At 44.2% G+C, this 22,641-nt stretch overlaps 1 protein-coding gene across 1 annotated transcript in view; it reads right to left on the minus strand.

Moving 5' to 3' along the window:
* mcph1 (microcephalin 1) overlaps positions 1-22,641 on the minus strand; it is a 378,761-nt gene that overhangs the window by 344,500 nt on the left and 11,620 nt on the right. The window contains exons 3-5 of the mRNA XM_085996458.1: positions 22,390-22,481; positions 5,486-5,604; positions 3,217-3,301 (exon numbers count right to left, since the gene is read on the minus strand). Of these exons, the coding sequence (XP_085852584.1) occupies positions 3,217-3,301; positions 5,486-5,604; positions 22,390-22,481 (296 nt within the window). The remainder of the gene's footprint in view (positions 1-3,216; positions 3,302-5,485; positions 5,605-22,389; positions 22,482-22,641) is intronic.

Below are 22,641 nucleotides of genomic sequence, written 5' to 3' on the forward strand. Positions count from 1 at the left end.
TGAATATAGAAAGTACAGGGGAGGTCTAAAAAAAAAGGGGCAAAGAGAGTATGAGAATAGATTAGTGGCTAATGTAAAAGGGAAGCCAAAAGTATTTTATCCAGATATAAATAATAAAAGGTTAGCCAAAGAAAGGGTGGGGCGAATTAGGGACCAAAAAGGAGATATTCTTATGGAGGCAGGGAGCATGGCCAAGGTACTAAATGAGTAGTTTGCATCCGTATTCACTAAAGAGGATACCTCCAACATAGCAGTAAAGGAGGAGGTAGTAGAGATAGTGGATAGGATAAAAATAGATAAAGAGGTACTTAAAAGGTTGGCAGTCCTTAAAGTAGAAGAGACACCTGGTCCAAATGGGATGCATCCTAGGTTACTGAGGGAAGCAAGGGTGGAAATTGCAGAGTCTCTGGCCACAATCTTCCAATCCTCCTTAGATATGGGGGTTGTGCCAGAGGACTGGAGGATTTCAAATGTTACAAACCTGTTTAAAAAAAGGGACAAACCTGGCAACTACAGGCCAAACAGTTGGTGGCTGGGAAACTTATAGAGACAATTATCCGGGACAAAATAAATTGGCATTTGGAAATTTATGGGTTAATAAATTAAAGTTAGCACTGATTTGTTAAAGGCAAATCACGTTTGACTAACTTGATCGCATTATTTGATCAAGTAATAGAGAGGGTTGATGAGGGTAGTGCAGTTCAATTCAATTTTCAATTCAATTTTATTTGCCATATGTAACTAGTACAATGGAATGTTTACTCCCCGTAGGGACACGTCAGCTATTCTTACAGCGCCGTGTTCAGAAAGTCAATTCTTTGGCATCCAGTGGCAGTGGGAGCACGATGTCCCTCAGCCACTCCGTCCTCCTCCTCACTGTTGCCGGCTCAGCTCCACGTGTGGTGGCCTGCTTCTCCCGCTCACCCTCCGGCCACCATTCCCGGCTCCCCTCCTCCCAGTCGGACTGCGAGTCGTCATGGCTGCTGCTGCTGCTCGATGCGCTGCGCTGCCTCCGCCCGACTCGCTGAACACATCTTCCGGTCGCCGCGGCCTCCACCTCACCGTCGCCGGCTCCACGGTCCGACGGCCCGGGGCCTGCTTCTCCCGCTTCCAGTCCGGCCTCTGGCCGCCATGCTCGGCTCCCCTCCTCCCAGTCGGAATGCCTTCCCGCTGAGGAGCTGCCGGCCGACGAGCTCTAGCGGGTCGATGCGGCTGCTGCTGCTGCTCGATGCGCTGCGCTGCCTCCGCCCGACTCGCCGAACACCTCGCTCCGCCAGTTGATGTTGTGTATATGGACTTTCAAAAGGGGTTTGACAAAGTACTACATAATAGTCTTGTCAGCAATATTGAAGCCCATGGGATTAAAGGGATAGTGGCAGTATGGATACAAAATTGGCTATGGGATAGAGAGTAGCGGTAAACGGTTGTTTTTCCAGACTGGAGCCAATTATACAGTGGTGCTCCCCAGGGGTCGGTATTAGGACTACTGCTCTTTCTGATATATATTAACGACCTGAACCTGGCATTTCAGGGCACCATTTCAAAGAATAGAGGAAATTACAGATATAGGTGGGGCGAAGTCATGGAAGGATCTATCAATGATACGAATTTTTAAATCAATGGAATGGGAGAGGGACAGCAAGCAGAGATTGGAAACATGCAATAGGGTAGCGGACAATGGAATTTTGAAAGGATTGAACAAGTGTTGGCAGTATAGCCAATATTTTTATACCAACACAAATATTCCGACAAAACAAATTTCAAACAGAATAGCACTGCTACACACCCATGGTCACTATTTAAAACATGGGTGGGCTGTGCAAACTGCTGCTGCACATTCCCACTCAGCTGCAACTCAACTATGTCGCAAGGGCAACCACGCAACTGTGACAAATGCAATATATTTACTTTGTAAGCAGCTCTTAAAATATTAAATAGAATATGTGCATTTTTCAAAGGAATTGCTTTATTTAATGTAAACTCCAAATGTTTGTCAACATTATCACCATAATGACCATCTATTTTGATATAGTAAACATTTTTTATCTATGTGCACTTCCTGTCAAGTTTTTCCCACAAGTTCTTAAATTCACATTTATAAAGGAAACTGCCCAGCCAAAGTTGAAACATTGTCACCAATGAAGATGCAGGTGGAGGTGGCAAGTACAACATGACAAGTTTACATAGGCACTTTCCATTATAAATGTTGACAAAGGAATTTGTAATAGAATTATAAAAAAGGAACCGAATGTATGACATTAAAATGGAGATTAAATGGTATCTGCAAGCCGTGGCCCAATTAGCCCTTGCACTCTAAGCCTGCTTCACCTGAAGACTACACTTGATTTTGTTCTGCGTGCAGTTCCACAGAAGAACAACTTTGACAAGATGGAGAAAAGGTCTTTTTTTTTTTAAAGAAAATATTACCCCAAATTTCACCAGTTATTTGTTATGTTTAATTTCGCTATTTATTTTACTTTTTCTAAAACAAAGGAAGCATAACTATTCATATAATCTAAATCAAGTTATGGTTTTAAAAAGTCTCTGGAGTCGACTAAAAAAATCATATTCCCGATGCAATGCAACTCATCTTTGATTGGGGTGGGGGCGGGATGTCAGGTAGAGTTCACAGCTTCCTACCGAAAATGGCCAAATAACTGATATTCCTGTAGTGGTGTAAAGCATTGTGGTATTGTGTTATGAGAGGGACAGCAGAAAATTACTAAGATGACATCTATACTGGCGAGTTGACCTATTAGCTTGTGTGAAGAATACAATGAGCCCGAAGCCTTTTCAAAATCTCCAGAGTTGTCCCTGTAACCCTCCAATTGTCCTGCATCCTGACCAAACCAGTATTGTGCACGTGAAGCTACAAATGTTTAAAAAGAAACTGCCTCTGCTGCATGGTCTTATTTTCAGTAGATAACGCTAATGCAATGAGGAAAAAAATGTGAATGTGCACTCGCATGAAACTTTTTGTCTTGTAGCAACGGGAAATCCATGGCTTTGGCTGCATGTTTGTGAAATTGGTGCATATGACCACATTCAGGGGTACATAGTTCCCTTTTTCTCTCAAAGTAAAAGTGGATGTATGTGTTATTTGCCTTTTATGCAAATACAGTAGAAAACTGTATGCACACCACACTTTGTACACTAACAGAAAATTGCATCTTGTAAAAAATGTTATGGAATTATTGTCACATGAACTATACTTACTGTCCTCTTACTTTCAGGTAAAGATTTACTTTCATTCATTGCAGGAAATGAGGATTCATCAACATGGGTACTTGTTGCCATACACCTTTAAGACAAGTTATGCAATGTTAACATTTGGCAGGAGGACTAACTCCAAGACTCCACTTGTTCCAGTGCATTTCAGCCAAATATCAATCCAAATGTTTTCTTGTAGATGGTTTTCCATATGATAATATCTTGATTAGTGGCATAAAAAAATCATTTCAAGGTTAAGGACCCTCACTGCCCACCAGTGACTGCATTCTAAACATCCAGTTTTAACAACGTTTAAAGTAAAACCTTACTTTATTACCCCACACACCGACTGTAACTCATCTTTAAGCATATCTAGTCTGGTGTGAAATATATAAGCAGGCAATAACGTGCATTGAAATTTTCACCTGGTGTTATCCTGACAATTTCTTTTCTGAAAGCTTTCTTGTTTTAATTTAAAAGAAATAAATTTCTATTTAAATCATATTGTATCAAAACACAAATATGGTGGGTAAAGTAAGCTCTAGCTTCATTAGAATACAGCCCACTGCAACTAAGCACTTCACAAGCTACAAGGAGATGCATGTAACATCTTACAACATAGTGACAAATGTCATAAAAATGTTGGGTGCAAAGTCCAGTAACCAGTTAACAGATGGTGTTAAATGAAGCATGTTATAATGCAGGTGGGCAAGTATCAAGATTAGTCACAACGGTAAGTTCTAAAAACCTACATTCCGAAAATTAAAATGGTCTGTGTAATGGAAACAGACAAGTTATTACAATTTTGTACCTCCTAACCCTTATGTTAGCATTACGGTGGCAACTATTGAAAATAAAAATGGGACAGAACTATTAAATGAAGTAAAATTTATTTAAAAAAAAGAAAAATACCCTACCCGGCCATTTATAATTCACATTACAAAGTGTAAAAATCACTTGTGTAAAAGTTACAGTGCATGAAGCTGTTTTTAAGTTACATAAAGAATTAAATGTAGCCTGATGGCTTCACAGACCATCATTTTCTGCATTTTGTTCCATTAGAAAAATGGTAGGACTTTAGGAGAGGGGTTCTGGATTACAATTTTCAACAGTTGTAATCAATATAGCATAGCATTCCAACCCATATCTACTGGTAACTGATGAATGTGGCAGAGATCCATGATCTGTGGAGATGACAAAAAAATAAGGAAAGGGAAGAACATGGATAAGGGCATAACATGAAAAATAAAGGAAAAAATCATTAAGCCAGAAGGAAGAAAAGTTGTTGGGCAACTGGTACAAAGCCCCTAAAGAGAGTATTTATTTTGTCCTAATAATAGTCTGTAAATTATAGCTCCAAATTACACAGGAAACCTGTGACCTTTCATACTTATACACAAGTCTTAAGGTTGTAAAATTACAAGCATATCAGACACAACACATAATGGAAATGCAATTGAATTGTTTTCCCTAAGAATTTATGCTAGTTATAATCAATGTTTTTTAAGTAAAACATCAAATAGCAAAAGTTCATCATAACTAAATTGAAAGTCACTTCATTTCACAATTATTTCTTGTGGAAAATTATTAAGAACAAAATCAGTAAATAACATTGGAAAGATTTAAGGCTTGCTGAAAAACAGTTGTGGGGCTCTCAATTTAGGTAATGAATTCCAAAAATCCATTAAAAAGATAAAATCACACTGAAATCTGTAATAGCTCTTTGATTTATGTTGTAAACCTAACTTTCAGAAATCCTTAAGTAATATAGAACAGAATCATTAGGCATAATGGGCTAGAAATTCAGTAAGGCCCCGCCAGCTTTGCGGCCAGTTAACACCCAAAGAGGGCTTCTGCGCCAATAGAGGAGTTTGCGCTGATATTCAGCGCAGCGGTAATGGCGGCGGTAGCCGTTAGCGCTGCGCCGGCACCGATGACGTCATCTACAGCGCTGAAATTCAGTTTCAGCGCCCCAAGCGGGGGCGGGCACACCCTGTAATAGCGCCCGGTTCCAACTTGGGGCGCAGAAACTGAATTTCTGACGGTCGCAACTGGCTCCGCGCGCAGCGCTAACTTTTGGGCGCAAGCGAGCTGGCGGGGCCTTACTGAATTTCTAGGCCAATGTGCAGTATGGAAAATTTTGATTTCAAAGAAAATATACAGAGTCAGGTTGTCTGAAAATGAAAAATTCACTTACCATCTCACTTTCAAATAAGCCAACAGCCCAACTTGCAAAACAATAGCTTTTAAGAAATGACTATTAAAATGTTAATACCTTTCTACCCAAAGTACAGACACCAACTTTACACCAGTTTTCTTGGCCTTTTTCCAAACACTTTCATGTCCATCCTTGAAAACTACATGGGTCACTTGCTTATTGAAGTATTTTAAAACCTGCAAGCAGATAAAATAAGACACAGGGTTTAAAAAAAGCGCTCTCTAAATTCACTGATTTTTAAACAGAATCCATTACAAAACTCAACAGTGCAGTGGTACTACAATCTGTATTTCAAACCACACTTGAAATCCAACACCAAGTCTATTAACGTATTTTGATGAGACTTTAAATCAAGACCTCACCTGCCCCCACAAGTGAATATAAAAAATCCCATAGACGAGTTCTCCTGGCTAGTATTTAATCCTCTATAAAAAACCATTATTAACTTAGATTATCTAGTCATTTAATTGCTGTTTGTGGGACCTTGATGTGTGCACATTGGCTGCCATGTTTCCCTACATTACAACAGCGACTACACTTCAAAAGTACTTTGAGAGTAAAAACTCTGAGTGAATCTTTTTAATTATCCTGTCAGAATGTTAAACCAAATACAGCAGTTCTGCACTAAGACCTTGTAGTTCATTAATTCTGCAAGCCAAAACTAAAGCCAACAGAAGTTCAGTTTTCAGTGCAAGTAACTTAAACCCATTTAATGACATTCAAACAATGGATACATAACCCTCTGGAGAATTAAACTGAAATCCTGCTGGGAGAACCAGCGAGGACCTATGGACAGACTTGACAGAACACCTTTGCATAAGCATTTTTCATTTTGTTTCAGTGGATGCCCTACTGGAAATAGTCAAGATATTTACTGAGGATGAGAGACTTTCGAGCCTGTTCCAGATATTCTTCAGGATTTAGCATCATCAATGTCTCCTGGAAGCAGATCCCAATGTCCCTTATGATCAGAATTTTACCTTTACTGCTGAATATCTAGTTATATAGTGAAAACTTCTTGTTATATGAATGGAGGCTGGGGGGGGGGGGGGGGGTGCAGCTGTCCTCCCCGAGTCTACTATGTACACCGATTCCATAACTGTTCATCGCCTCTCCCAGGAGATTGCACGGCTTCCGGGTGGGGTGTGGACTCGTGTGGAGTATAGGTAGTGTGATGCACAAGACATCACCATTGTATACAAACAATAAATGTGCAGTTAAAATTGGAGGCAAACAAACAAAATACTTCCCACAGGGGCGGGGGGTGACGCAGGGCTCGCCAATCTCACCGACACTCTTTAATATTTACATTAATGGATTGGCAAAACTACTTGAACAATCTACAGCACCCGGCCTCACCCTATATGAATCCAAGGTTAAATTCCTCCTCTATGCCGACGACCTGGTTCTGCTGTCACCAACTAAGGAGGGTCTACAGCAGAACCTGGACCTGCTGGAGTCGTACTGCCAGACTTGGGCCCTGACAATAAATCCCCAAAAAACCAAAGTCCTTGTGTTCCAGCAAAGATCCAAACAACATGGACCCACAATAAATTTCACAGTAGGAACAACCAAAATTGAACAAACCACTCACTACACATACTTGGGCTTAAAAATCAGTTCTACGGGAAACTTCAAACTGGCTGTGAATGAACTGAAAGAGAAAGCAAGAAGGGCTTTCTATGCCATCAAAAAATCAATCCAAATAGAAATCCCAATTAGCATTTGGCTCAAAATTTTCAAATCAGTAATTGAACCAATTGCACTCTATGGCAGTGAGGTCTGGGGACCACTAACACAACAAGATTTTGCAAAATGGGACAAACACCCAATTGAGATCCTACATGCGGAATTCTGTAAAAGTATCCTCCGGACTCAAAGGAAAACAGTAAACAACGCATGCAGGGCGGAACTAGGCCAATACCCATTAATAATCACTATCCAAAAAAGAGCCACCAAATTTTGGAATCACCTACAAATGAGCAACCCCCAATGCTATCACTACGACGCCCTGAAATGCCAAGAGCTGACCATAAAGAAGAATACCCTCAGTCAACTAGTCCTGGGACTCAATAAAGTAACTAATAACAATACTAACAATAACCAGTCCCAGGACAGTGACAGGGTAACACAAAGAATTCGACCCAACACAATCGTCGCTAAGCAAAAGGAAAAATATCTGTCATATTGGGCAGAAACAACAAAAACCCAAAGCAAACTCAATTGCTACTTGGCCCTAAACAGACAATACAACATAGCTGATTACCTGACCATGGTAAAGGATAACAAACTGAGAAGAACCTTGACAAGGTACAGACTTAGCGAACATAGCCTAGCGATCGAAAAAGGCAGACACAGGCAGACCAGGCTGCCAAGAGAAGACAGGATATGCTCTCACTGCAGTCAGGGAGTAGTTGAGACAGAGATGCACTTCCTCACAGCCTGTGGAAAATATCAGGGCATCAGAGAGAATTTCTATCAAAAATTCTCACAAATATGCCCTGAATTCAGAAATCTGACTGACAACCAAAAACTCCCATTCCTACTGGGGGAGGAGAGAAGCTGTGTAACACTGGCGGCACACTATGTTACAGCTTGCCATGAACAGAGGGACAACCAGTAAACTAAGACAAGAGTATATATAAACAAGGCGAAAATATATTTATAAACTCAGGGATATACCTGTTTATACACTGTATGAATGGAACCGCGTTTATGTGTTCAACCATAAATGTATTTTGATGCTTTGGCAACATAAGATGTACCTTATCATGCCAATAAAGCGATTTGTATTGTATTGTATTGTATGGGACAGACTGGATGGACCAGTAGATCTTTTCCTGTCCGTCACTTTTCGTATGCTTCCACGGTTGTTAGGCCAACATGTGGCTCAACCTATCCCTGCCTGCTCCTCCATTCAGTCCCCACTGCAATACTGCCGTGGCACTCAATATCTCTCTCCCACTACTAGCTCTTTGATGGCTAGTGTTTCCACCTAGTAGAGGCTAAATCCAATCTCCACTTAAGGTAACGCAGGACTGGAAGTGCAGACAGGGTTTCTAATTTTTCTTTTTCTCGGTTACCAGTTCATTTTACTACTTCTTCTCTATGCTCTTTTGAGTATATTTATTCTGCCCATTTTATTAATTCTTTTGTCTCTCCATTTAATATTTCTTCTTATTCTGCACACATTTAATCATATTTGTTCACATATAGCATACCATGGTGATCAACAGGTATACCCCTAAAAAGTAAACTATGTAATTGACACACACAAAAAAAACACAAAAACAAACATCCCTATCCCATTTTTCAATCAATTCCCTCTACTAACGCATAACCAACAGTGTGTGGATCTCATCTGGCCTGCTCAGTACCTCCTTACAGTGGCATGCCGAGATCAAGTGAGCATATACAGTTTTAGGAAATCACATGTGTGTTGAGACGCCACATGTGTGTCTTATCCCTTCTTGGCCCAGCACCACATTACTGTCAGGCAGAAATTTCTAATCAGTCAACTATACTGCACTCACTTAGCTGAATACAGTTAAATATGGTTTTTAAGCTTTGCAGAACAGATTTTCCAGATGCACAGCAATATCAAAATGCATATATATATATAATTTTTCTTCTTTTGATTGTACTACCAAGGGAGGCAGTAAGGCAAATTCAAGACAGTTGAACAAATGATGAGCTTCCGACCACATATCCACAACATAACTAAGACCGCCTATTTCCACCTCCGTACCATCGCCCGTCTCCGCCCTTGCCTCAGCTCATCCGCTGCTGAAACCCTCATCCATGCCTTTCTTACCTCTAGACTTGACTATTCCAGCGCACTCCTGCCTGGCCTCTCACATTCTACCCTACGTAAACTTGAGGTGATCCAAAACTCGCACTAAGTTCCGTTCACCCATCCTTCTTCTGAGGCAGTCCCTCGGAAACAAGGATGACTTGCTTCCACATTAAAAATGAGTTCTCAGGTGACTGAAGAGTCCAATGCGGGGCCCACAGTCTCTGTCACAGGTGGGGCAGACGGTGATTGAAGGGGCGGGTGGGTGGGGTGCTTGGGTTGACGTGCGCTCCTTGCGCTTGGCTTCCGCTTGCTCCCGGCGAAGAGATTCGAGGTGTTCGGCGCCTTCCCGGATTGCTTCTCCTTCACTTTATGCGGCCTTGGGCCAGGGATTCCCAGGTGTCAGTGGGGATGTTGCACTTTTTCAAGGAGGCTTTGAGGTTGTCCTTGAAGCGTTTCCTCTGCCCACCTGGGGCTCTCTTGCCGTGCCGGAGCTCCGAGTAGAGCACTTGTTTTGGGAATCTCGTATTGGGCATGCGGACGATGTGACCCGTCCATCGGAGCTGATCGAGCGTGGTCAAAGCTTCGATGCTAGGGATGTTGGCCTGAGCCAGAACACTGACGTTAGTGCACCTATCCTGCCAACGGATTTGCAGGATCTTGCAGAGGCAGCGTTGGTGGCACCTCTCCAGTGCTTTGAGGTGCCTGCTGTACATGGCTCATGTGTCTGAGGCATACAGCAGGGTGGGTATCACTGCTGCTCTGTAGACCATGAGCTTAGTGCCGGGTTTGAGGTCCTGGTCTTCAAACACTCTCTTCCTCAGGCGACCAAAGGCTGCACTGCACACTGAAGGCAGTGTTGGACTTCGTCATCGACGTCGGCCCTTGTTGACAGTAGGCTCCCGAGATGTGGAACGTGGTCCACGTTGTCCAAGGCCTTGTCGTGGATTTTGATAATCGGGGGGGCAGTACTGTGTGATGGGGGCAGGTTGGTAGAGAACCTTTGTCTTACGGATGTTTAGTGTAAGGCCCATGCTCTCGTACACGTTGGTGAAGTTGTTGACGATGGTTTGGAGTTCGACCTCAGAGTGAGCACAGACGCAAGCGTCGTCTGCATACTGTAATTCGACGAGAGGATGGGACGACCTTGGATCTCGACTGGAGGCGACGGAGGTTGAACAGTTTCCCGTTTGTTCTGTAAATTAGCTCCACTCCAGCGGGGAGCTTACGGAGGGTGAGAAGGAGCATTGCAGCAAGGAAGATCGAGAAGAGCGTTGGTGTGATTCCATGTACAGCGGTTGGTGCTGATCCCTGCATTTCTCTTGTAATTGACATGCGGTGAAGACCATGTCCATTGTGCCCCTTAGTGGGCGGAATCCGCATTGTGACTCTGGGAGGAGCTCTTCGGCCACTGGGAGGAGGCGACTGAGGAGGATTCTTGCGATGACTTTCCCTGTGGCAGACAGCAGGGAAACTCCTCTGTAATTACCACAATCGGACTTGTTACCTTTTTTGAAGATGGTCACAATTACGGCGTCTGAGATCCCCTGGCATGCTCTCCTCCTTCCAGATAAGAGAAATGAGTTCATGAATTCGCACCAGTAGTGCTTCTCTGCTATGCTTTAGTGCCTCGGCAGGGATTCCACCTGCTCCCGAGGCCTTGTTCTTCTTCAGTTGTCAGATGGCCTTTTCAACCTCATGCCGGGCTGGGGTTGTGCTGAGTTGGTGGCGGGTAGCATGCTGCGGGATGGAGTTGAGGACACTCGTGTCGAAGACAGAGTCTCGGTTAAGGAGATCTTCGAAGTGCTCCTTCCAGCGGGCACTGACTGCCTCTCTGTCCTTAATGAGTACCTCTTCATTCTTGGTCTGCAGTGGGGTAGGACCTTGGATGCTTGGGCCGTAGATGGTCTTGACTGCGCTAAAGAATCCACGCACATCATGGTTGTCGGCTAGCTGCTGGATCTCCTGCGCTTTCTCCACCCACCATCTGTTCTTTAGGTCGCAAGTTTTTTGTTGGGCCTCGGCCTTCAGGCGTCTGTAGAGCTGCTTTCTTGCTCTCGAGTTGTGTTGCTGTTTCCAGATCAGGAATGCCTTGTGCTGGCGGCTTATTAGCTCCTGGGTCTCCTGGTCATTCTCGTCGAACCAGTCTTGGTGTTTCCTGGTCGAGTGATCGTGCGTCTCTCCACAGGTGCTGATTATGGAGGCCTTGAGTGCAGACCAGGCGCTGTGGGCACTCTGCGTCTCTGCATCACTGGGAGTCGTCAAGTTGTTTGTGAGGCGCAGGCTGAATAGGGCCTTCTTAGCAGGATCTTTGAGTGCTCCAGCGTTGATTTTCCTGCGGCATTGTTTTTTACAAGATGGCTCCTGGGCTGGCAGCTCCCTAGGGAGCTCCTTTGCCATCCTTTGCTCTTTTCTCCCCCGGTCTCCTCTCTTCTGCTGTTTAAGCTCCCCTGGCTCTAATAGTGGGTGCATTTTATCCCTAACTGCAAGTTCAAGCTGCAAGGTTAAAGTTACCTGAGCCCACTGCCCATCCCCCGACCATGCCTGTTCTTTGTTCTCAGTGAGCACTGGCTCTTCGCATAAACTTAGATCCCAAATTCCCAGGCCTCTCTGCCGTCAAGACTACGCTTCTCCACTGGACTAGTGAACCAGTGACTCGTGGATCGCGAGTGGAGCTCGGGGCCAGGGATCACGAGAATATCAGTGCTAATTTGATCCTGTGAGAGACAACATCATTCATGTCAGAGGCCGGGACCCAGGGCGAGGACAAGCCCAGCAACGCGGTCCAAGCCCAGGAGTGGTGCAGCGTGGACCAGCAGCGGGGTCAGGGCCCAGGGAAGGTGCGGCACGGGCCAACAGCAAGGTCGGGAGGACCACAACGCATCCTACGGAACCCAGGCAGACAGGACCTGCGAGAAGGAGGGAGGAGGACAGTAGCATTATGTTTGTGTGTGTGTTAGGCCATTGTAGCAGAGCCTGGTCTCCAATCGTCTTGGATCCCCTTGCCATTGGACCAAGACCTTGCTCTGTCAAGCCCGTGTGGTAGCTGGTGTGCAACGGCCACCCCACGTTAAAAGAATTCACGCACAGGCATCTTCCACCCTTTAAAATGAAGTTCGGGACCTGGAACGTCAGGACCCTCATGGACAACCCCAACAGTGACAGACCGGAACGCCGTACTGCTATCGTTGCCCGGGAGCTCAGACATTTTGACATTGCCGCCCTAAGTGAGACCCGGCGGATTGTGGAAGGCCAGCTCAAGGAGCAAGGCGGTAGCTACACCTTCTTCTGGAAAGGCAAACCTGAAGAAGAACGGCGCCTCCATGAGGTAGGCTTCGCAATAAAAAATTTAATTAACTGGGCGTCTCAGAGACTCTCCTAGCGGTATAAACAAGTGCCTCATAACTCTTCGGCTCACCCTAGCCCGGAACCAGTGCGCTACGGTCATCAGTGCGTACGCCCCAACACTGGAAGCCACAGACGAGACCAAAGAGGAATTCTACTCCAGCCTCGAACAATCCCTGTCCCAAGTCCCAACGGGCGACAAGCTGATCCTCCTTGGCGATTTTAACACCAGAATTGGAAAGGACACAGACCTCTGGGGAGGTGTGATCGGCAGAGAGGGGGTAGGGAAAGCCAACTCCAACAGTACCCTCCTCCTGTCGAAATGCTTAGAACATGGCCTTGTCATAACCAACACCTTGTTCCATCAGAGAGACAAGTGCAAGGTTTCATGGCAGCACCCTCGCTCCAAGCACTGGCATCTGCTGGACTACGTCATCATCCGAGCGAGGGACAGCAAGGACGTCCGCATCACCCGCGCCATGACAGGGGCTGACGACTGCTGGACAGACCACCGCCTAATCCGCTCTGTCATCTCCATCAATGTAGCCCCAAAACAGTGGCGGCAACAGAAACAATGCCGCAGGAAAATCAACACTGGAGCACTCAAAGACCCCGTTAAGAAGACCCCCGTTCACCCATCACCCTTGTGCTCGCTGACCTACACTGGCTCCCGGTTAAGCAACGCCTCGATTTCAAAATTCTCATCCTTGTTTTCAAATCCCTTCATGGCCTCGCCCCTCCCTATCTCTGTTATCCCTGTAATCTCCTTCAGCCCCATAACCCACCCACCCACCGCCCCCGCCGAGATATCTGCGGTCCTCTAATTCTGCCCTGATGAGCATCCCTGATTATAATCGCTCAACCATTGGTGGCCGTGCCTTCTGTTGCCTATGTCCTAAGCTATGGAATTCCCTGCCTAAACCTCTCCGCCTCGCTACCTCTCTCATGGCCTTGCCCCTCCCTATCTCTGTAATCTCCTCCGGCCCCACAACCAATGTTCCCTGTAATTTTGTTTGGCGCCGCGCGGCCGCTTTAAGGAGCTGCGTGGGCCATTCAAAATTCCACAAATGCGCGATTTTGCTAATTGAAAACCCAGCTGCGTGGGGTCCCTGGATCGCTGCATGGCTTACACGGAACATTGCCCTCAACCCTCTGAGATATCTGCACCCCTCTAATTCTGGCCTCACAAGCATGCCTGATTTAATCACTCAACCATTGGTGGCCGTGCCTTCAGCTACCAAGGCCCCAAGCTCTGTAATTCCCTCCCTAAACCTCTCTGCCTCGCTCTCCTCCTTTAAGACGTTCCTTAAAACCTACCTCTTTGAGCAAGCTTTTGGTCATCTGCCCTAATTTCTCCTTATGTGGTTCAGTGTCAATTTTATTTGTCTTAGAACCTAAGACGTAGGAGCAGGAGTAGGTCATTCAGCCCCTCGAGCCTGCTCCGCCATTCAATAAGATCATGGCTGATCTGATCTTGGCCTCAACTCCACTTCCCTGCCCGCTCCCCATAACCCTTGACTCCTTCACTTTTCAAAAATCTGTCTATCTCCACCTTAAATATATTCAATGACCCAGCCTCCACAGCTCTCTGGGGAAGAGAATTCCAAAGATTCACGACCCTCTGAGAGAAGGAATTCCTCCTCATTTCCGATTTAAAAGGATGCCCCCTTATCTGAAATTATGCCCTCTAGTTCTAGATTCCCCCACGAGGGGAAACATCCTTTCTGCATCTACCCTGTCAAGCCCCTTCAGAATCTTATATGTTACAATAAGATCCCCTCTCATTCTTCTAAACCCCAATGAGTATAGGCCCAACCTGCTCAACCTTTCTTCATAAGACAACCCCTTCATCTCTGGAATCAACCTCGTGAACCTTCTCTGAACTGCCTCCAATGCAAGTATATCCTTCCTTAAATAAGGAGACCAAAACTGTACACAGTACTCCAGGTTTGGTCTCACCAACGCCCTGTACAGTTGTAACAGGACTTCCCTACTTTTATACTCCATTCCCTTTGCAATAAAGGCCAACATTCCATTTGCCTTCCTAATTACTTGCTGTACCTGCATGCTAACTTTTTGCGATTCATGTACAAGGACCCCCAGATCCCTCTGTACCTCAGCATTTTGTAATCTCTCCCCATTTAAATAATAATTTGCTTTTTTATTTTTCCTACCAAAGTGGATAACCTTGCATTTTCCCACATAAACTCCATCTGCCAGATTTTTGCCCACTCACTTAGCCTATCTATATCCTTTGGAGATTCTTTGCATCCTCCACACAATTTGCTTTCCCACCTATCTTTGTATCATCAGCAAATTTGGCTACATTACACTCAGTCCCTTCATCCAAGTCATCATTAGATTGTAAATAGTTGAGGACCCAGCTCTGATCCCTGCGGCATCCCACTAGTTACAGTTTGCCAGCCTGAAAATGACCCATTTATCCCAACTCTGTTTTCTGTTAGTTAGCCAATCCTCTATCCATGCTGATATATTACCTCCAACCCCGTGAGCTCTTATCTTATGTGGTAACCTTTTATGTGGCACCTTATCGAATGCCTTCTGGAAATCCAAATACACGACATCTACTGGTTCCCCTTTGTCCACCCTGCTCGTTACATCCTCAAAAAACTCCAATAAATTTGTCAAACATGATTTCCCTTTCATAAAACCATGCCGACTCTGCTTGACTATATTATGATTTTCTAAATGACTCTAGGATACAGGCCATCTGGTCCAGGGGACTTGTCCACCTTTAGTCCCATTAGTTTGCCTAGTACTTTCTCTCTAGTGATAATGATTTTTTTAAGTCCCCCCCCCCCCCCCAAATAGCCCCTTGATTATCCATTATTGGGATGCTTTTAGTGTCTTCTACCGTGAAGACCGATATAAAATATTTGTTCAAAGTCTCCGCCATTTCCCTCTTTCCCATTATTAATTCTCCAGACTCATCCTCTAGGGGACCAACATTTACTTTAGCTTCTCTCTTACTTTTTATATACCTGTAGAAGCTCTTACTGTCTGATTTTATATTTCTTGCTAGCTTACTCTCATAAGCTATCTTCTCTCTATCATTTTTTAGTCGTTCTTTGCTGCTTTTTAAAAATTTCCCAATCCTCTGGCCTTTCACTATTCTTCACAACATTGTATGCTTTTGTTTTCAATTTGATACCATCCTTTACTTCCTTAGTTAGCCACGGATAGTTCATCCTTCTCTTAGAGTCTTTCTTTCTCACTGGAATATATCTTTGCTGAGAGTTATGAAATATCTCCTTAAATGTTTGCCACTGCTTTTCTACAGTCTTACCCTGTAATATATTTTCCCAGTCCACTTTAACCAAGTCTGCTTGCATACCTTTGTAATTACCTTTGTTTAAGTTCAGGACACTCGTTTGAGACCGAGCTTTCTCACCCTCAAACTGAATTTGAAATTCTACCATGCTATGATCACTCTTCCCAAGAGGATCCTTCACTTCGAGATTATTAATTAATCCAGCCTCATTACACATTACCAGATCTAAAATAGTCTTCTCCCTGGTTGGTTCCACAACATATTGTTCTAAGAAACCATCCCGTATACACTCGAAGAACTCTTCCTCAAGTCTACCTGCCAATTTGCTTTGTCCAATCAATATGAAGATTAAAATCTCCCAAGATTATAGGCGTATCTTTCTTACAAGCCTCTATTTCTTGATTTATACTCTGTCCTACAGTGTGGCTACTGTTTGGGGGCCTGTAGACCACTCCCACCAGTGACTTCTTACCCTTATTATTTCTTATCTCCACCCAAACTGATTCTACGTCTTGATCTTCTAGGCCAATATCATTTCTCATTTCTGCACTGATCTCATCCCTTATTAACAGAGCTACACCACCTCCTTTTCCTTTCTGCCTATCCTTACGAAATGGCAAATACCCCTGAATATTCAGTTCCCAGCCTTGGTCATCTCGCAACCACGTCTCTGTAATGGCTATCAGATCATAACCATTTACTTCTATTTGTGCTGTCAACTCATCTATCTTGTTACGAATGCTGCGTGCATTCAGATATAGAGCTTTTAATTTTGTCTTTTTACCATTTTTCCCTATTCTGACCCCTCTTTCTGGTGCACTCTTATGTGTATACACTCTGTCCCTTCCTGTCACACTCTGGTCATCATTACCCCTATCGCTACCCTTCACTTTTGCCTTCCCATTTTTCTTTGACTTTTTAAATTTCCGCTCAGCGTATCCCTCCCCGCCACTATTTAGTTTAAAGCCCTATCTACAGCCCTAGTTATTCGATTTGCCAGGACACTGGTCCCAGCCTGGTTCAAATGAAGCCCGTCCCCACGGAACAGCTCCCTCTTATCCCAGTACTGGTGCCAGTGCCCCAGGAATCGAAACCCATTTCTCCCACACCAATCTTTGAACCACTCGTTCATCTCTCTGATCTTATTTACCCTATGCCAATTTGCATGTGGCTCAGGTAGTAATCCAGAGATTATTACCTTTGTGGTTCTGCTTTTTAATTTAGCCCCTAGCTGCTCATACTCCCTCAGCAGAACCTCTTTCTTTGTCCTACCTATGACGTTGGTACCTACATGGACCACGACAACTGGATCTTTCCCCTCCCACTCCAAGTTCCTCTCCAGCCCAGAGGAGATGTCCTTTACCCTGGCACTGGGCAGACAACACAGCCTTCGGGACTTATAATACTCCTGTGAAGCGCCTTGGGACGTTTTACTATGTTAAAGGTGCTATATAAATACAAGTTGTTGTTGTAGTAAGTACCTGAAGAAAAATTTCATAGTGAGTCCGACAGCATCATGCAATATAATTTTTCCTCAACACTGGGATTCTTATAATAGAGCATGACTGCTACTGCTCACATTTACAGTACACGCATGCCCAACATGGTGGCAAAAATTGTGACGCAACAGTTATCAGTATCGTGGTAGTCTGGAGGACGAATTCATGGAATGCATTCAAGACAATTTCCTAGAACAATACGTCGTGGGACCAAGCAGAGAACAGGCTATTTTAGATCGTGTCATGTGTAATGAGACAGGGTTTATTAGTAATTTCATAGTAAGGGATTCTCTGGGGAAGAGGGATCATAATATGATAGAATTTCATATCGAGTTTGAGAGTGACGAACTTAAGTACGAAACTAGAGTCTTAAACGTAAATAAAGCCAATTACATAGGTATGAAGGGCAAGTTGGCTAAGGTAGGTTGGTAAATTAGATTAAAAGGTATGACAGTAGATAAGCAGTGGCAGACATTTAAAGAAATATTCCAAAATTCTCAACAAATTTACATTCCATTGAGAAATAAAAACTCCACGGGAAAAGTGATACATCCATAACTGACTAAAGTTAAGGATAGTACAGGAGACTTTGGTTTATCCAGAGGTTATATGTCCAGAATACTCGATCTAACGGCAAAAATCAGGAGCCGTTTTCTATACGTTTTTTTAGTTCTCGTTGCTTTTTTTTCCCCCAGTCAGGCACTGCAAGGTCTGTAGCTATAGCAACAGCTTCAGCTAGAGACACTTGCAGCTGCAGCCGACTGTTTTGGCAACAGGGTTTGTTGATTCACACGGAGCTTTTCAGTTCCGTATCTCTCAACATTAACGCTGGTATGTCCAGCACTTTTGATGGTACGGCACCAGCTCGGTCCCGTCAGTGCCGGATATCAGAAAGTTTCCTGTATTAGATTAAAAGAGGCTTATAATGTTGCGAAGAAGAGTAGTAAGCCTGAGGATTGGGAGAGCTTTAGCAACCAGCAAAGGATGACCAAAAAATTGATTAAAAGGGAGAAAACAGAATATGAGAGTAAACTAGCAAGAAATAAAAAAACAGATTGCAAGAGCTTCTATAAGTATGTAAAAAGGAAGAGTAGCAAAAGTAAGCATTGGTCCCTTAGAGGCCGAGACAATTGAAATTATAATGGGGAATAAGGAAATGGCAGAGACTTTAAACAAATATTTTGTATCTGTCTTCACAGTAGAAGACACAAAAGGTATACCAAAAATAGTGGGAAACCAAGGGGCTAATGAGAGCGAGGAACTTAAAGTGATTATCAGTAGAGAAAAATTACTTGAGAAACCAATGAGACTAAAAGCTGACAAATCCCCTGGACCTGATGGCCTACATCCTAGGGTTCTAAAAGAGGTGGATGCATTGGTTGTGATCTTCCAAAATTCCCTAGATTCTAAAACACTGCCAGCAGATTGGAAGGTAGCAAATGTAGCCCCGATATTCAAGAAAGGAGGAAGAGAGGAAACAGGGAACTGCAGGCCAGTTAGCCTGAAATCAGCTGTCGGGAAAATGCTGGAATCCATTATTAAGGAAGTGGTAACAGGGCACTTAGAAAATCATATGATTAGGCAGTCAACATGGTTTTATGAAAGGGAAATCATATTTAACAAATTTATTGGAGTTTTTTGAGGATGTAACCAGCAGGGTAAAGGGGAACCAGTGGATGTAGTTTATTTGGATTTCCAAAAGGCATTCGATAAGGTGCCACATAAAAGGTTGCTACACAAGATAAGGGCTCATGGGGTTGGGGGCAATATATTAGCATGGATAGAGGATTGGTTAACAGACAGAAAACAGAGTAGGGATAAGCGGGTCATTTTCCAGTTGGCAGGCTGTAACTAGTGGGGTGCTGCAAGGATCAGTGCTTGGGCCTCAGCTATTTACAATCTATATTAATGACTTAGGTGAAGGGATCGAGTGCAATGTAACCAAATTTGCTGACAATACAAAGCTAGGTGGGAAAATAAACTGTGAGGAGAACACAAAGGGCTGGGTTTTGTCATTGGGGGCGGGCTGGAGGTCGGCACGTCAGGACCCCGCCTCCAATGGGAGGCGGGACAAAAGTGCGATTTTGCCCTCATTGGGCACTTGATTTCCAGCGTGTGGGAACCCCTGGCCCAATGAGTCTTATGATACTGAAACTCGCTTCAGATGACGTCATCTATGCAGCTGGATTAAAGGCCTGCAAGCAGCCTTGGTTCTTTTTCAGCCTTACAACTTTATCAACATACTTCTGAGGGATTCCTAATGCTACTATGTCCAGCACCAGACCAAAGTGTGCACCCAGATTCGATGAGGCCTCCATCCAAGCTCTGGTAGAGGGAGCACGAGCAAACAAGGAAATGCTCTTTCTTTCCTCAGGGAGGAAAAAGCCTCCACAACAGATCAAAGCTGTGTGGCTGCAAGTGGCGCAGGAGGTGACTGCGATTTCAATGTGCAGCAGAACCTGGCTGCAGTGCCGAAAGAGGTTTCATGACCTTCTCCGCACAGAAAGTGAGTGAGTATTCCTTCCCCACGACCCTCAATCTGATCCCCATCACCTCTCATCACCAGCACTCTGCTTTTTCAACCTCCTCTTCCACATCCCACTTCACCCTTACATCCCTGCACCCTTACCCGTTCCCTCTCTGTACGTTCACATTCACTTAACTATTCAACTATGCGGCCCTCACACTCCCTATCACTGTGATGCTATGAGAACAACTTACAACACACAGGGAGGGCCCTTGGTCTTGGTACCTCACTCCATCTTTGTCTCCTTCTAAGCATCTATGCTATGGATTCTCTACACTCACTCCTTCATTCTCACTCAAACTCCAGTTGTGTCCCTCATTGCAGGAAAAGAGAGCCCACAATAAGAGGGAGAGGATGAGGACAGGAGGAGGGTCACCCTCAATAGCCCAGCTCACCACTGTGGAGGCGGCGGCCCTGGAGATCGTAGAGTGTAAGAGGATGCCCAAGTGGGGGACGGACAGACGGGCGCATCAGAGCAAGCTGGTGACAGAATCATTTTTCATCTCTCTCATTGACATTGCGTGAGTGACTGATATTGATTCTGATGCTCTAACAGATTGACTTATGATCATCTGCACAATTCAATGTACATGTAACGTTTATCTCGCATGTCTAGCTCTTTCCTTTACTCCCCCACAGGACTAGCGACAGCCCCCCTCCCCACTGTTCAGGAGGAAAGGAAATAAATGGTTCCCATGCTTCTGGTATATACCTCAGTTGAGGAAGCGCTCAGTCAAGGTGGGGAGAGGGGTTTCCCAGAAGGTCACACTGGAGATGTGTCTCAGGCTCCAAACTTCCACAACAATGAGTAGGCCGCTAAAAGATCCCCAGACCTGAGACAACAAAGTTCTGCCACCTGCAAATGATGATTGCTGAAAACTCCTTTTTAATGGTGGAGCTGCAGCTATTAGTAAGCAATCCGCTTGTGAGGCCGCCAGGATTAACTGGCGTGTTCCAGAGGAGATGTGCAGCACGGGAGAAAAGTGTTAAATTCAGAAAGGCCTCCCAAAATTGGATTATGGAGGCACTTAACTGGTTGTTAAGGGCCTTAAGGGCCTATCCCGCCTCTTGGAGGCAGGATGAAAACGGGGTCTGAAACCCCGATTCTGGGAAAATTGCTCAGAGGCGGGATTGGAGCCACCCGCCATTTTTTTGCGATTTTAACACCTCACACGCCTCCAATTCCGCCTCCTCGGGCCTGGCAAAATCGAGCCCAAAGAGCCTGCAAAGGGATATAGACAAGTTAAGTGAGTGAGCAATAAGGTGGCAGATGGAGTAGAATGTGGGGAAATGTGAGGATATTCACTTTGGTAGGAAGAATAGAAAAACACAATTTTTTAAATGGTGAGAAACTATTAAATGTTGGTGTTCAGAGGGATTTAGATGTCCTCGTACAGGAAACGCAGAAAGTTAGCATGCAGGTACAGCAAGCAATTAGGAAGGCAAATGGCATGTTGGCCTTTACTCCAAGGGGTTTGGAATACAAGAGTAAGGAAGTCTTAATACAATTGTACAGCGCTTTGGTGAGACCGCACCTGGAGTACTGTGCACAATTTTGGTCTCCTTATCTGAGGAAGGGCATACATGCCTTAGAGGCGGTGCAACGAAGGTTTACTAGATTGATCCCCTGGATGAGAGGGTTGTCCTATGAAGAGAGATTGGGCCTCTACTCTCTGGCGTTTAGAAGAATGAGAGGTGATCTTATTGAAACATATAAGGTTTTGAGGGGGATCGACAGGGTAGATGCTGAGAGATTGTTTCCCCTGGTGGGAGAGTCTAGAACTAGGGGGCATAGTCTCAGCCATTTAAGACTGAGATGAGGAGGAATTTCTTCACTCAGAGGGTTGTCAATCTTTGAAATTCTCTACCCCAAAGGACTGGGAATGCTGAGTTGTTGAGTATATTCAAGGCGGAGATAAATAGATTTTTGGATTCTAGGGGAAACAAGGGATATGGGGATTAGGCGGGAAAGTAGAGTTGAGGTCGAAGATCAGCCATGATCTTACTGAATGGCGGAGCAGGCTCGAAGGGCCGTATGGCCTACTCCTGCTCCTAATTCTTGTGCTATTCTTTTCTTTGGAATCATTAATGATTAAATTATTTTACTGCCAAAACTAAATAGAAGTTAGGGTAACTGCCAAATGTAATTTATGAAGTTCCTATGATCATGTAGTACGACACATTCATTACTGCAATTTATCGTGCAGAACTTTCATGTCATTCGGAGGAACCACGTGATGACATAATCTGACAATCACCTCCTCATGGATGATTCGAGAGCTGCATTCAACATAGGCTTGTGAACAGAATTCCTGCGTGAATGTCAGAGAGAGACCTGGCAAATAAATAGCTCAAAAGAATACAAAGTAACCATTCCCCTCTAAAAACAACTGATTAGTGATAAGTGACAAAAGAAAGCCATTTTCAAATTTCAAGTGCAGCTTTGCAACCTTGCATGTACAGTACTAAATATGTCAAAACATCTCTGTAGCAAGCAATACTTACTGTGGCACCCATATTAATCAAGTGTTCTACAAATGGTTTTGAATAGTTTTCAGTCTTATTTGATGACCACACCTCCACAAATGCCACAACATCTGCAAAGAAGCAGTATTCAATTAGTAACGATAATATCACGTACAATGATCAAACCAGAGTTTAAAAATCAAGGACTAAATTAGTTTGAAGGTTAATGAAAATTCACTGGAAAGATACTTTAAAACTAAAAAACAATTAGATGTAAAAACAATTAAACTT

The sequence above is a fragment of the Somniosus microcephalus genome, chromosome 9 (genome assembly GCF_052327205.1).
Source record: "Somniosus microcephalus isolate GS21.2 chromosome 9, FLI_Smic_1.0, whole genome shotgun sequence".
Taxonomy (NCBI): Eukaryota; Metazoa; Chordata; class Chondrichthyes; order Squaliformes; family Somniosidae; genus Somniosus; species Somniosus microcephalus.